The sequence below is a fragment of the Mustelus asterias genome, chromosome 2 (genome assembly GCF_964213995.1).
Source record: "Mustelus asterias chromosome 2, sMusAst1.hap1.1, whole genome shotgun sequence".
NCBI lineage: Eukaryota > Metazoa > Chordata > Chondrichthyes > Carcharhiniformes > Triakidae > Mustelus > Mustelus asterias.
The window spans coordinates 152,252,267-152,268,850 of record NC_135802.1 but is presented as its reverse complement, the minus strand read 5'-3'; the positions used below and the strand labels follow the sequence as shown (position 1 = coordinate 152,268,850).

At 41.9% G+C, this 16,584-nt stretch overlaps 1 protein-coding gene across 1 annotated transcript in view; it reads left to right on the top strand.

Moving 5' to 3' along the window:
- Nucleotides 1–16,584, top strand: part of gmds (GDP-mannose 4,6-dehydratase) — a 563,765-nt gene that overhangs the window by 77,516 nt on the left and 469,665 nt on the right. Inside the window, exon 2 of the mRNA XM_078198517.1 lies at nucleotides 2,948–2,992. Coding sequence (XP_078054643.1) covers nucleotides 2,948–2,992 — 45 coding nt within the window. The remainder of the gene's footprint in view (nucleotides 1–2,947; nucleotides 2,993–16,584) is intronic.

Genomic DNA, 16,584 nt, shown 5'->3' with positions numbered 1-16,584 from the left:
TCAGAGTCTACTTACCAAGTGATCAGCTTACATTCACAATGAATGAAATGACTGAAAATCTCCTAGTCATCACACTCTGGCACCTGTTTGTGTACACTGAGGGAGAATTTAGCATGGTCAATTCACCTAACTTGCACATCTTTGTACTCTGGGAGGAAACCCACGCAGACACGGGGAGAACGTGCAAACTCCACGCAGACAGTGATCTAAGCTGGGAATCAAACCTGGGCCCTAGGCACTGTGAAACAGTAGTGCTAGCTACATAAACTGACTTATCCCTTTAAAATATTACCTGATAGTGAAGGTTCATACCAGATTTTGCCTTCCACATGCAAATATCTTTGAGTATTATCTTGAAGAAGAAGTACACTTTGTGCCTAGAATAATGTAAGAATCATAGAATCATTATAGTGTAGAAAGAGACCATTTGGTCCATCGATTCTACATCGACTCTTCAACAGATGATCCCATCCAGGCCCTTTCTCATAACTCCATGTATTTACCCCCCACCCTAACTTACATATCTTGGGACACTAAGGGGCAATTTAGCACGGCTAATCCACCTAACCACATCTCTGGACCTATTTCACCAGTTGTGCCCAATGCAGTAACTGGCCCACCTTATACATTAGTGGACATAATGCTGTACTATTGGTGTTATGAGTTTCAAAAGAAAAATTAAATTAACCATATTAGCAATAAACTAAGGACTTGTGCTTATATTCTGCATGAGCACAGAGACCAGATGCTTGAACAGATTGTTATTTTCATCTGAAGAAGCAAGCATTTTTATGAGCAATTGCGTTTTACTTAAGTGCTGTTATTGAGCAATGGTCCAGCATTACGAATTTGTATGTTCTGCTTGTGTCGTTTGGAAGAGCTTTTTGTTCTCTGCTGCTCTTTCCCACAATCTGCGAAGTAGTGCTCCCGTCATAGACTAGGAAATGAACCAAAAAGAAGTTGATGCCAACACTGTGCCTCCATGTTCCAGTGTAAGTGGAAACTCTGAGAAACAGTCTGAGTGAAGGTTGTAGGAGGGAGATTGACCAGTTTCATTTCTGGTCTCTCTCACACTAGCTTTAAGTATGGCTTTTTTAAAATTAAAATGAAGTAATGTGAACTTCTAATCCTCTTTGGTATTGTCAATTTTTGACATGAAACAAATATAGTGTTTGCCAATCTAAAATATAACAGTTCTTTCATTTGACTTTTGCCGTTATTCTGTACACTCCTTATTTCTGATTTTGTGGAAACTTGGCAAATTTTTATATTCGTAGCATTGATAGCTCATAGTGTTTGTTTAAAATCGGAGCCTTGAGATTGCTAAACTTTAAATTTGAACGAAGCAAAATGTATCATGCTATGCACTCTATATTAACTCATTCACGTACAAGTAAGGGCAATAGGTGATCTATATGGTGAATATTGTCACTTCACAACATACCCACAGTGATGCACAGAACCTTGGTTGCACATTAAGTTGTAACAAGTTGTTGTGTCACTAACATCTAAGAGCCACCATACACTAAAATCGATTGAACCATCTGTGTGCACCATTAGCATTCCATTTTCATAAGTGAGAGTGTAGATGGAAAAATGACCAATAGGGAAGGGTTGGAAATTGAACGATATAATTTACAGTTCAGTGTGTTGAGACCTGCATTTTACTTAATAGAAATGAAAGCAGACCGTGTTATAGTGACTTCGGCAGTTGAGTGTCCGACAGCTTTTTAATATAATTTACTTGTTTTAAATAAGTGACTTTTGTCTGTTCTCAGCGAACTGAAGAATCATAGAATCTCTACAGAGGCCATTCGGCCCATTGAGTCTGAAGGATAATTCAAAACTGGTATTTGGGAAGTTTTCTATCATGTTGGTACCATTCTCCTTCTGGTGAACGTGATTGGTCAAGTACATCAGCCTTGCCAGAGATGGAATTGCTCACCTGAATTTGATGCATTCATTGAGGCAGTGATCTTCCCGTCTGGTCCAGTAATTCAACCCGTACAGCGGCCAGTACATTGTGCATATTGTTTTGGGGTTCAGCTTCCTCACATAATTGGTGGGACCATTGACTTCTTCCATCTTTTTTAGGAGGAAATTAAAATCCCAAAAAGCACAACATTAATTACAAAATCAGCCGCAATGCTCTGAAAGATACTATTGCAGTTGTATTGACATTGTGACTCTTTATGTGCACCACACTGAATAGTGCCAGCTCAGTCCCACCAGAATTCCCAGGAAATGTTCACGAGCTCCATATTTCCTGTTTTACATCAGGTAAAATAACATTAGAGTCCTAATTGGCCCATAGGACCACAGTTTAAAAATATTCAGATGCCTTCTGACTCTCCAAAGTGGGAGACTTGAGAGCCCTGATACCATGATTAGTATCACGGTAGTTTAAAGTTGGGATCACTATTTCTGTCATTTTAATCCCTTGGCCTGATTCATTCCTGCATGTCAGCTGTGGGGTTAAAATCAAGGCCAGGGAGTTATTGTTTGTCTGTTATGGAATATGCATGTTCTCCCTCTCGGGCCAAAGCTCACTTAACTAAGCGTAAAGAGTTTAGGTGCATTTTATCAATTTGTGCTTAGGAACATAGGAATACTGCTAAAGATGAAGCAAATGAAAGTATACAGCCTACCAGCAGCTAACTGGCAATCTTCATGCTGCTTGCAAGCCATTAGATCTTTGACTGGGAGGGTAATTTGGAGCTACAATTGTGGGAAAGATTCCAATAACAGGCAGCACCCCTCTTTAGGTTCCAACAATAAGGCAGACTGACTGTTCAATCATTATGAAGGGTGCCAACCAGCCTGGTTTAATTTGTCTTTTTTGATTGGTTCAGCAATAAAAATTGGATCTTAAATTTTAATTTAATTCGTAATTATGAACAGACATACGAGTTTCTAACCTTTGTTCATTTATTTTTGTCTCCTTTAGGATGGCTCGTACTTGGCAGAATTCCTGTTGCAAAAGGGCTATGAGGTGAGAGAGTGCAGACTTGACTGGCTGGTTTTGACTGCATTTATCCTGTTTCCTGCCTTGCTTTTAATCTGTGTGTTTTTCAGTGAAGTCCAGATAAATCATCTCAGTTGCAGAAAAGAATTTGCGACACGGCAAACCTTTTGTGCCAAGTCATGTTCTGCATTATCACTTGGTTCTGTTGTTACACATGTCCGTGGATTTGGGAGATACCTTGCACGCCATTCCACACAGTCAGATAAGCAACAACCCCAGAGAGAGAGAAATGCTTCATAAATCTGAGAATTGCACTGCACATTGTCAAGCTCTTGAACCATTTAAAATCACACTATAGGGAATTATGTAGGATATATGTCACAGAAACAAGCTATTCACCCCAACCAGTCCAACTTGGTGTTTATGCTCCACGTGAGCCTCTTCCCATCTTTTTTGATCTAAATCCACCACCCTCTGTTCTCTTCTCCCTCAGATGCTTGTTGTTTTATCCCATAAGTACATCTATACTATTTGATTCAACAATCTCCTGTGGTGATGAGTTTCTCATACTCACCACTTCTTGGGTAAATAAATTTATTCTGAATTCCCTGTTGGATTTCTTGGTGACTATCTTATATTGATAACATCTACGCTCTTTCACACAAGAGAATACACTATCTCTCCCCAGTCTGTCATGCCTTCCATATTTTTAAATGCCTCTATTAGGTCTCCCTTCAACTGCCTTGAGAGAAAAGCCTGTAAATCCTTTCCTGATATGTATCCCAACACCTTTCTAGTATCATCCTTGTAAATCTTCTCTGCACCCTCAATAGTGCCTCTGTATTCTTTTGATAATATGGTGACCAGAACTGCATGCAGTACTCTCTCAAGTGTGGTACAACCAAGGTTTAGCATAACTTTAATACTTTTGAATTCTATCCCTCTCGAAATTAAGCCTATTGCTTGGTTTGCTTTTTAATGGCCTTGCTAACCTGCGACACAACTTCTAATGATTGATGTGTTTGTACTCTGATTCCTTTGTACCCCCTGATGGACTTGTACCTTCTAAATAATAAATGACGTCCTTATTCATCCTACCAAAATGTACTACCTCTCATTGTCTGTAATTAAACACTTAATTGAGTCCTATTACAATAGATGAGTTTGAGAAGTTGGACTATCTTGTTCAAAATCACTTGGACGTACTAATCATATGATAGGGCCTACAATCCCATCTACTCTTCCATCACTCAATGAAAGAGAAAATAACATCATTAAACTCCTTAAGTAGTGCATTTCCCTTTTAGCTTCCAAGATGCACAAACAGTTGATTATCAGATAAACCAGTTAATCTATAAAAAATGTTAATGGTTAGCCCAGTCCATCACGCAAACTAGCCTCCCATCTATTGACTCTGTTTACACTTCCCGCTGCCTCAGAAAACCAGCCAGCATAATCAAGCACCCCACACACTCTGGACATACTCTCTTCCACCTTCTTCTGTCGGGAAGAAGGTACAAAAGTCTGAGGTCACGTGCCAACCGACTCAAGAACAGCTTCTTCCCTGCTGCCATCAGATTTTTGAATGGACCTACCTTATATTAAGTTGATCTTTCTTAACACCCTAGCTATGACTGTAACACTACATTCTGCACCTTCTCCATTCCTTCTCTCCTATGTACTCTATGCATGGTATGCTTTGTATAGCGCACCGGAAACAATACTTTTTGCTGTATTCCAATAATGTGACAATAAATCAAATCAAATTACATCTTAAATATGTAACCACATGTTTGTAGCTCTTCAATCAGGTTTCTGTTCCTGAACTGTCTTGAATAAAAGTCAAAAAATAAGTCCTCTGACCTTGATGCATGATTTATTTTTTGTCATTCTCAGTCTCTCTGTTGTCTTTGATATGGTTAAACACATCATTGCCCTCCCAAGTCTCTCCTCCATTGTTCAGCTCAGTGCAAATTTCATTCTTACATATTGAATAGCTAAAGAATCATCTGAAGTGAAGTATCTTTCCAATCCTGAGCCGTTACCCTGGAGTCTCCCAAGTATCTATCCTTGGCCCTTCTAATTCTCATTTATCTTCTTCCCCTCAGTGATATCAGCCAAAAGCACATCAGGTTTCACGTGTACATTGATGACACTCCACTATACCTCATCACCATCTCCCTTGGCCCCCTCAGTACTTCTGTTTTGTCAAACTTGTTTGTCATCAAATATTGTTTGAGTAGAAAATTCCTCCTATTGATTATTGGCAAGACTGAAGCAATTGTCTTTGGTCTCCACCACTAGCTCCATTCCCTGACTAACACTTCCATCTCTTGTCTGAAGCTGAACCAGATTGCCCACAATTTTAATGAACTTTTTGAATCCAAGTCAAAAATCCAACCACATATTCAACCATCATGACTGTCTATTTCTACCTCCATTATAATGACCAACTCCAACCCTGCCTCAGCTCATTTGCTGCTGAAACCCTTATCCTTTCCTTGTTACCTCTAGACTTGACTATTCCAATGCTATTGAGGAGGAACTTAATTCACCCAAAGGGTTGTGAATCTGGAATTCCCTGCCCAGTGAAGCAGTTGAGGCTACCTCATTGAATGTTTTCAAGGCAAGGATAGATAAATTTTTGAACAGGAGAGGAATTAAGGGTTATGGTGAGCGGGTGGGTAAGTGGAGCTGAGTCCACAAAAAGATCAGCCATGATCTTATTGAATGGTGGAGCAAGCTCGAGGGGCCAGATGGCCTACCCCTGCTCCTAGTTCTTATGTTCTTATGCTGTCCTGGCTGTCCTCCCATCTTCCATATTTCATAAACCTGTGCTCACCCCAAACTATGTTGCCCGTAACTTAACTTGCAACGTGTTTTGTTTGCACACTGTCCCTATGCTTACTGACCTACATTCGATTCTAATCTGACAACACCTCAATTTCAAATCATCTTCCTTGTTTTCAAATCCCCCGTTGCCTTGTCCAATCTATCATTGTAATCTTTGGAACCGCCTTTAGCCCCATAAACTTTTGAGATCACTGCTTCTCCAATATTGCCCCCTACCAAATACCTGATATTAATCATTCCACTATGGTGGCTTGCTTTCAGCAGCCTGGCCCAATGAAGCTTTGGAATTCCCTCCCTAAACCTCTCTCCCTCTGGAATTCCCTCCCCAAACCTCTCTACCTCTGGAATTCCCTCCCTAAACCTCTCTTCCTCTGGAATTCCACCCCTAAACCTCTCTTCCTCTGGAATTCCACCCCTAAACCTCTCTTCCTCTGGAATTCCCCCCTAAATCTCTGTTCCTCTGGAATTCCCTCCCTAAATCTTCCTTCCTCTGGAATTCCCTCCCTAAACCTCCCTTCCTCTGGAATTCCCTCCCTAAACCTCCCTTCCTCTGGAATTCCCCCCCTAAACCTCCCTTCCTCTGGAATTCCCTCCCTAAACCTCCCTTCCTCTGGTATTCCCTCCCTAAACCTCCCTTCCTCTGGAATTCCTTCCCTAAACCTCCCTTAATAGACTTAATAGAGGTGTATAAAATTATGAAAGGCATAGATAGGGTGAACGGTGGGAAGCTTTTCCCCGGGTCGGTGGTGACGTTCACGAGGGGTCATAGGTTCAAGGTGAAGGGGGGGAGGTTTAACACAGATATCAGAAGGACATATTTCACACAGAGGGTCGTGGGGGCCTGGAATGTGTTGCCGGGCAAGGTGGTGGAGGCGGACACACTGGGAACGTTTAAGACTTATCTAGACAGCTATATGAACGGAGTGGGAATGGAGGGATACAAAAGAGTGATCTAGTTTGGACCAGGGAGCGGCGCGGGCTAATTGTTCCTGGTTTCTCGTTTCAAGGCTTCATTCTACGATCATCTTGCTGGTGCCAGTACAGAGTGAGACTGCGGATAGTTGGGAACCTGTCTCGGGGGCAGGGGATTCATATGGTGTTCGTGGAAGTGGAAATGACTAGGGTTGGGAAGCATTTTCCGATCGGGGCCATTGTGATCTCCTGGACTCGTTTCGATCGCCTCAGGGGGTCGGAGAGGAATTTCCCAGATTTTTTTTTCCCCATATTGGCCCTGGGGTTTTTCACTCTGGGTTTTCGCCTCTCCCTGGAGATCACATGGTCTGGAATGGGGGGGTGGGGGTAAGTTAATAGGTTGTAATGAACAAAGCATCGTAGCTGTGAGGGACAGCTCGGTGGATAGGATATTGGTATGTAGATAGGCTGGAAAATTGGGTGGGGATCCTGGATTCAGGATTCAATCCTGGACCGGGGAGCGGCGCGGGCTTGGAGGGCCGAAGGGCCTGTTCCTGTGCTGTATTGTTCTTTGTTCTTTGTTGTTCTCTGAAATTCCCCCTCTAAACCTCCCTTCCTCTGGAATTCCCTCCCTAAACCTCCCTTCCTCTGGAATTCCCTCCCTAAACCTCCCTTCCTCTGGAATTCCCTCCCTAAACCTTTCTACCTCTTCTCTATTAAGATGCTTCTTAAAACCTATCACTTTGACCTTTGGTAATTTGTTGTGGTTACTCTTTCTGTGGCACAGTGTCAAAAATGTTTTTATTGATAAAGCCCTGGATAAGCATCTTTGGACATTTTTGCTATGTTAAAGATGCTTCAAATTGCAAGATCCTTAACCAGGGGGTCTCACTACCCTCAACAGTCCTCGCCACCATACTTTGATATCAACAATATGAAACAAACTATGGATAAAATTTCCTCTTTATGTGGAAAACCTTTAGTAACCAACTCAGCAATAGTATTTAATTACAACACTAGTTGCTTAGTCAGACCCGCATGCAGGAGCTTGGTCCCGGGTAGTTGGCCCGCTGAACGGGTTTTTCCACATGACTTCCAGTGACTGACCAAATCACACTTCCTGACTGCAACCCCAATGTCCTTGAGAGCCGTGGCATTTTACCCTTTACTGACTCTGGTCTCTCAGCACATCAGTCCAAAGATGTGCGGGTTAGATGATTGGCCATGCTAAAATTGTCCCTTAGTGTCCTGGGATGCGTAGATTAGAGGGATTAGCGGGTAAAATATGTAGGGATATGGGGGTAGGGCCTGGGTGGGATTGTGGTCGGTGCAGACTCGATGGGCCGAATGGCCTCTTTCTGTACTGTAGGGTTTCTATGATTCTATGAATATCTTAAATCGGGTCATCTGATTGGATTGTCAATCTCACCCTGGCCTTGAAAAGACAACCTGCACTGCATCATTTCCAGCTCCTGAGGGGGGTGTCTGCAGGTAGCTGCCAGCAATGGATGTAATTTCTATATCTTGGTAAAAGTAGGAAGGGAGCCATTCCCACACAATGGCAAGAGGCCATTGTCTAGTTCAGTTTCTTTAATCAGAGTATCTGGGTGTCAGTGGCATGTCCTGACACGTGTGCGCGCGCGTCTAGTCTTTTATACATTCATGGGACATGGGTGTCGCTGGCTGGCCAGCATTTATTGCCCATCCTTAGTTGCCCGAGGACAGTTGAGAGGCAACTGCATTGCTGTGGCTCTGACGTTACATGTACGCCAGACCAGTTAAGGACGGCAGATTTCCTTCCCTAAAGGACATTAGTGAAGCAGATGGGTTTTTCTGACAATCGACAATGGATTCATGGTTATCAGTAGATTCTTAATTCCAGATATTTTTTATTGAATTCAAATTCATCTGCCATGGCGGGATTCGAACCCGGGTCCAGAAAACATTAGCTGAGTTAGTGAAGAAAGTTATCTCCAATTGCAACGGGATCTTGATCAATTGGGCCAGTGGGCTGACGAATGGCAGATGGAGTTTAATTTAGACAAATGCAAGGTGATGCATTTTGGTAGATTGAACCAGGGCAGGACTTACTCAGTTAATGGTAGGGCATTGGGGAGAGTTACAGAACAAAGAGATCTTGGGGTACATGTTCATAGCTCCTTGAAAGTGGAATCACAGGTGGACAGAGTGGTGAAGAAGGCATTCGGCATGCTTGGTTTCATCGGTCAGAACATTGAATACAGGAGTTGGGGTGTCTTGTTGAAGTTGTACAAGACATTGGTAAGGCCACACTTGGAATACTGTGTGCAATTCTGGTCACCCTATTATAGAAAGGATATTATTAAACTAGAAAGAGTGCAGAAAAGATTTACTCGGATGCTACTGGGACTTGATGGATTGAGTTATAAGGAGAGGCTGAATAGATTGGGACTTTTTTCTCTGGAGCGTAGGAGGTTGAGGGGTGACCTTATAGAGGTCTATAAAATAATGAGGGGCACAGATCAGCTAGATAGTCAATATCTTTTCCCAAAGGTAGGGAAGTCTAAAACTAGAGGGCATAGGTTTAAGGTGCGAGCGGAGAGATACAAAAGTGTCCAGAGGGGCAATTTTTTCACAGAGGGTGGTGAGTGTCTGGAACAAGCTGCCAGAGGTGGTAGTAGAGGCAGGTACCATTTTATCTTTTAAAAAGCATTTAGATAGTTACATGGGTACGATGGGTAATAGAGGGATATGGGCCAAATGCGGGCAATTGGGATTCGCTTAGGGGTTTTTTAAAAAAAAGGGCGGCATGGACAAGTTGGGCCGAAGGGCCTGTTTCCATGCTGTAAACCTCTATGACTCTGAGTTTCTGGATTAATATCATTAGGCCATCGCCTCCCCTAGAAAGCTCCATATAAACCTCAGCGTTGATGTCTTTGATCAGAAACCTTCATCTGATGTCCTCCACACTTCATATTCCGACCACACAGTTCGGAGCTAAGGACATTGGTCCACTTCACATGTTACATGTTGACACAAGTATAAAGATAATGCAAGTTAAATAGAAGCAAAGGAAAGCTTTTCAGCATCACAGAACTACACAAAATATCAAAGTACCTTACAACGAAGCAAATTGTTGCCACTCTTGGCGATCAACTTGCACAGTAAGAAGTTTAACAACAACAATTCTGTTATAAAGCTCTGTTTGTGAACAGAATCCCCACTCACCTGAAGAAGGGGCTTAGAGCTCCGAAAGCTGTGTGGCTTTTGCTACCAAATAAACCTGTTGGACTTTAACCTGGTGTTGTTAAACTTCTTACTGTGTTTACCCCAGTCCAACGCTGGCATCTCCAGATCAACTTGCAGCCAGACTTCCATCCCACAACCATCTCACTCATCCCTCCACTGCCCCTGGTTAGTAAGTTAGATTTTGAATGCAAACATAACTGCCAGGCGGATCTGCTTCATTTTATGTGCATGCATGTCGAAGAAAGGATCTTTTAGAATTTGAATTAAAATACTATGCAGACCACAAGCTGTAACTGACATTACAATGCTCCTACAAGTCTACTCGACCTTTTTACAAAAGCAGCTCTCCAAATTCACCCTGTGTAATGCAGTCAGGTGATTTTGAGGTAACATTCCTTCCATTTGATGAAAGGCTTTTTATTGATTCACTAATGTTACCACTTGTGGTTGGTTGTTTTGCAGTGTTCCTTCAACACAATGTTTTAATTGGCAGGTATGCTGAAAATCACGTAGATTGTGGTGTCAGGACTTAGTGGGAAGGTTAGCAGTATAGTTGAGTCAGCAGCCCTGGGTAAGAATGTTAACAATTACAGCTGAGGTAGAGCATCTTCGGTTTTGGTAATTATCAATTTATGGCTTGTTGAATGAAGTTCATCAAACACTCAACACTCCTGGTGATAAACTTGCAGCCAGAGCTGCATCCCACAACCATCTCACGCATCCCTCCACTGCCCCTTGTTAGTTAGATTTCATGAATATTATAATGTGTTAGGTGCTCTTGCCAGATAGATATTTTGCATTCATGTATTATCATAGAAGCCCTACAGTACAGAAGGGGGCCATTTGGCCCATTGAGTCTGCACCAACAACAATCCAACCCAGGCCCTACCCCCATCACGGCACACATTTACCCTGCTAATCCCTCTAATCTACACATCCCGGAACACTAAGGGTCAATTTAGCATGGCCAATCAATCTAACCTGCATATTTTTGGATGGTGGGAGGAAAACCGGAGGAAACCCATGCAGACACAGAGAATGTGCAAACTCCACACAGAGTGACCCAAGCTGGGAATCAAATCCAGGTCCCTGGAGCTGTGAGGCAACAGTGCTAACCACTCTGCCACCTTGCTGCGTCATGTGAATGGTAATCCTGTTATTTCAAAATGTAATAAAGTTGACATCCAGTATTTGAGCAGGAATTTCCTCCAACTAAATATTGTGAAGACTGAAGGAATAAGGAATCATTAAGGAATATTTTAAAGGAAGAAAGTGAGGTCCAGAGGTAGAGAGGGAAATCCAGAGTTTGGGGCTTAGGCTAGTGGAGCTATTAAAATTGGGGATGCCCAAGAGGCCAGAATTAGAGAAGCACAAAAAGGTTGTGGTATTGGAGGAGACCAGCGATTGGGATGGGTAAGTCCATGGAGGGATTTGGAAAGAAGGATGCGAATTTTAAAATCAAGACATTGCTCGACCAGGAATAAATGCAAGTCAGTGAACACAGTGGTGACAGTTGAACAGAACATGGTGCAAGTTAAGACACAGCAGGTATAGTTTAAAATGACCCCAAGTTTACCTTTCCAGCTCCCAAGTCTTTTTTTAAAAGTCTCTTTAAAACCACTCCTTTGACCAAGCTCTACCCAACCTAATATCTCTTCCTTGACCTGGCACCCATTTACACATGATTATGCTTCTGAAAACACATTTGGACATTTTGTGAATTAAAGGTCCTATAAATGCAAGTTGCTGCCCTTGCTTTGTCATTGGAAAGTTGGGCCTTGTGGTGCAGTGGTAATGTCTCTACCGCTGGACCAGAATGTCTAGGTTTGAGTTCAACGCCAGGACTAGTTGGCCACAGAAGGAGCAGTCAACATGGTTCAACAGGCTGATAATTAGCTCGGAAATCCTTCCACCACTTCCCCCACTATTCCCCAAAGGGTAAAAAAAACGGTATGAGCATGAAGATACACTAACAACAACATTAGAAAGTTTAGCTTTGCAAACACAAGCTTTTAAGGTGCTTGATTGTCCTTCATGCTCTAATCTTTACTTGCATTGAAAGTAAACTAGGAGGCTTCATTCAATGTAGATTGGCATCAGTCAACTGGTCTGGTGGAATAAGGCATGGTAATTAATTGATTACTGTGCTCTTTGAATGCAAAGTTCAAAGGAGCTTGGAAATTTGCTCTGAATCCAAACACATGAGGTTCTAGAGCTTGATATTTCTAGCTAAAGAGAAAGTAATATTCTGTGTTTTTGAATAATAATGATCTTGGCTTAGATCTTTTATAAGCATTTGAGGTTTAACTCTGTAATTGATCATCATGGCAAGTGTATCTGATGTATTGGATGCCTGCAGCAGAAAGGTGCAGGCCAAACTTTATTTTTCATGTGTGGGATGGCTTGTGTCTTTATATATGTTGGATTAGCTTTATTTAGTTCTTTGCTAAGTAATCCAGAAAGTTGATTGAGGTAGCGCTATTAATGTTGGGTATATGGACTTTCAAAAGGTGTTTGATAAAGTAGGTTTGTTAGGAAACTGGGATTAAAGGGCAGTGCGTGTGTGAAAACAAAATTAGTTATGGGACAGTAGTGGTGAATGAACTTTTTCGGAAAGGAAAATGTGCAGTGGTGTACCCCAGTTTTGGGAACACTACTCCTTTTAATATACATTAATGACCTGGACTTGGGTATACGAGGCATAATTTCAAAGTTTACAAATGGCACAAAACTAAAAAATGTAATAAACAGTGAGTATAGTCACAAACATTTGGAGACTGGTATATGGCATGTCAAATTTCAAATCAGATGTGAAATGATGCAAATTGATAGATGGATGAAGAAAACAATATAAACTAAATGGTACAATATTAAAGGGGGCAGGAACACATGGGGTTGTACAAACAAATCTTTGAAGGTGACAGGACAAGTTGATAAGGTTATGTTAAAAGAAAGCAAAATGGATCTTTGGCTTAATAGAGGCAAAGTGTGTTAAAACAAAGAGGTCATGCTAAACCTTGATGAATTACAGGTCCCAGGTGTTCCAATTCTGGACACTTCAGGATGCATGTCAGTGCCTGAGAGGACATTTATTTGAATGGTGCAGCGGAAGCAGGTTACGTGGAGAGGCTAAAAACATTGAGATTATTCTTTTCAGAACAGAGAAGTTTAAGGGAAGTTAAGAGTTGTTCAAAAGTTCAGGAAGGATTTTGACTGCGTAAATAAGGAGGAAGATTTCCAGTGGCAGGAGAGATGGTAACCAAAGGTCCTAGATTTAAGGTAATCGGCAAAACAATCAGAGGGGATATAACTCATGTTCGTTTTTTAAAAATAATATATTTGTTATTATCTGGAATTAATTGCCTGAAAGGGTGATGGAAATGGCTTCAGCATGAACATTCAAAAAGGATTGGATGCTTTTTGAAGGGGAAATTAGCAATGGTATGTGGAAAAAGCAGTTGGACTAATGTGACTCGATGGACTGAATCGCCACCTTCTGGACTGTAGGGTTTCTGTGATGGCTCTTTTCATGTGGCCGGCAATGTTCCCTTTAAGGATCCATCCTGGGCTGCAACTTTTCACTACATTTATAAATGACTTGGATTAGAAATAATTGATGTCTGGGTTTGCTGATGACACCAAGGGCTGGATTTTCATGCTTTCATGATTTGATTTATTATTGTCACGTATTGGGAAAAGTACTGTTTCTTGTGCACTCTAACATACTATTCATAGGGTACATATGGGAGAAGGAAAGGAGAGGGTGCAGAATGTAGTGTTACAGTCATAGCTAGGGCGTAAAGATCAAGATCAACTTAATATAAGATAAGTCCATTCAAAACTTTGAAGGCAACAGGTAAGAAAATGTTCTTGAGTCCATTGGTACATGATTCAGATTTTTGTATCTTTTTCCCGACGGAAGAAGGTGAAAGAGAGTATGTTGGAACAGGGGCAAGCAGGTAGATGTTAAATATGGTGGACAGGACCCAATTCCTTGATTGCTGCTGCTATTCCCGTCGCCGGCTATTTTTAGAGGCATGAGCTAAGAGTGCGGGCAGCTAGCCCACACGCAGCACTCACCACCTTGCCAGCTCCATTGTGAAGGTTGGCATTTTAGATCAGCTGCTATTCTCTTGGAATTGGGTGTTGTAGTTCCTAGTAGAAGAGTTGTGAACCATAGGAGAACTTAGTCCGGAGTGGGGAACCTTTAGACCAAGTACATTCAAAAGGTGTTTTAAAAATGCATGTTTTAGCTGGATGTCAGCATTGCTGGCTAGGCCAGCATTTATTGTCCATCCCTAGTTGTCCTGGATGAGGTGGTGGTGATTGCATTCTTGAACCGCTGCAGTTAGTGTAGTATAGGCACACCCACAGTGCTCCGAGGGAGGGAGTTCCAGGATGTTGACCCAGCGACAGGGAAGGAACAGCGATATATTTCCAAGTGAGGCTGGTGAATGTGTTGGAGGGGACCTTTCAGGTGATGGTGTTCCCATGTGTCTGCTGTCCTTGTCCTTCTAGATGGTAGAGGTTGTGGGTTTGGAAGGTACTGCTGAAGTGTAGTGCATTTTGCAAATAGTATACACTGCTAACAATGTGTTGGTATTGGAGGGTATGAATGTTTCTGGAAGGGGTGGTGTTAAGCCTCTTGAGCATTGTTGGAGCTGAACTCATCAAAGCAAGTGGAAAGTATTCCATCACACTTCTGACTTGTGCCTTGTGGATGTTGGACAGGCTTTGGGGAGTCAGGAGGTGAATTATTCTCTGCAAGATTCTCCTAGCCTTTGACCTGCTCTTGTAGCCACAGTATTTATATGGTTAGTCCAGTTCAGTTTCTGATCAATAGTAACCCTGAGGTTGTTGATAGTGAAGGATTCAGTGATGATAATGCCTTTGAATGTCAAGGGGTGATGGTTAGATTCTCTCTTGTTGGAGATGGTCATTGTCTGGCACTTGTGTGACAAGGGTTCTTGATCCAGCTGTTAAGCAAACTTTGAGCTTTGTTTTAATTGACGGTTTTATGAGTTCCTAAGAGGGATATTTTTAAAGAAGTGTTGGAATAGTTTTTTGTATGTTTTGTCAGTTTTATGACCACTTTAAATATGAATTTTTCAGGTTGCATTTGAGCAACAGTATGGTTGGTTGACAGTTTTATAAACTCTTAAGAGGATTAAGTTTTTTTCCTGTGGAATTTGCATGAGCATTTCTTTATTTTGACAGTTCCATGAGCATATTAAATACTTTCCAATGTTATTATAGTGCTCATGGGTTCTGTCCATTGTGGATAATATTGGGTACCTGGGCATAGAGGGAGCAGGAGATTATGGATGGGGCATGGAGAAATTGAGGGGGCATGGAAGGTGAGTGGGGGTGAGGGCGCAGGCCAAGTGCCTAACACTGATGTACATAACTGGGCCAATATTCCAAAGGAATTGAGGCAGGCCTTCTAAGCTGCCCACTTTGGCATCCGGTCAGTTCCGTTTCCCCCTTTGTTTTACTTTGGCTGGTGGCATTCTGATTCCAGACCACCCCACCATTCCACAATGAAAGTAACATGGGTGGGTGCCGCTAGGCAGGAAGCAGGATCATGACATTGAGAAATGGCCCACGTCTCTTTGAGGAAAATCAGATCCCAAGTTAGAAGATATATGAGCAGGACTGCGCAAAAAGTATGTTAATTGGCTAAATGAGTGGGAAAATCTGTGGCAGATTGGAGCTCAATGTGGGAAGGTGTGAGGCGATTCACCTTGCACCCAAGAGATTTGAGTATTTTCCACCTGGTGAAAAACAATGAACCACGGGCAGATTTTAGGATCCAAATACAGAAATCACTAAAATCTAGTGCATCGGTTCAAAAAATATTTAAAAGGCTCTTTCTTTCTTGCAGTTCATAATGTTTTCATCGTCTCATTTTTTGTCTTATGCATTTCTCCCATTCCACTGGATTACCACTTTTCCTGGCATTTGTATAAGTCACTTATGCTTTCTATTGTGTCTTCCCTCATTTGTTGATGTGGTAGAACTTTTGCTGTTTCGGAGTGTGTATTTGTCTTGTGTTGTACCAGCTGCTTTTTTGAATACTTCCCACTGCTATTCTGGAGGTCTCTCTGTTTAGAAGCTCAGCCCAGCGTCTGTGACTCATTGCTTCAAAGTCAGTCTTATTTAAGTTTAAGGGGTTTTTTTTGTGTGATCTTTCTCTTTCTCAAACCTGACTTCAAACTCTCATCATGTTATGGCCACTATTTGAAAAATGCTTCCTTTCTGTAGAATTATGCACTATATACAGAGCTATTTATTTTTTCACCCAAGACCTTGATTCCAGTCTGGTAAAAACACAGCTCTTTCCCATCCAAGCGCTAGTGCCAATGTCCCATAAAATTGAGCTCCTCCTTTCCACATCAGTCTTTCAGTCCCACATTCCACTTTCCTGATATATTTGTCTTTATTGTTAGCCCACACATGGATTGGATAATAATGTTAAAGTTGTTGTTCATCCATTGAGGAAAGGGTGAATCTGAAGCCAATTTTTTTCCTTAGTCCCAAGACTGCAGATCAAAGGTACAGACTCTTCTTGTTTCTACCCCCCCCCCCAATGGGAACTTGTTTTTATACACTTGCAATAATTCCCT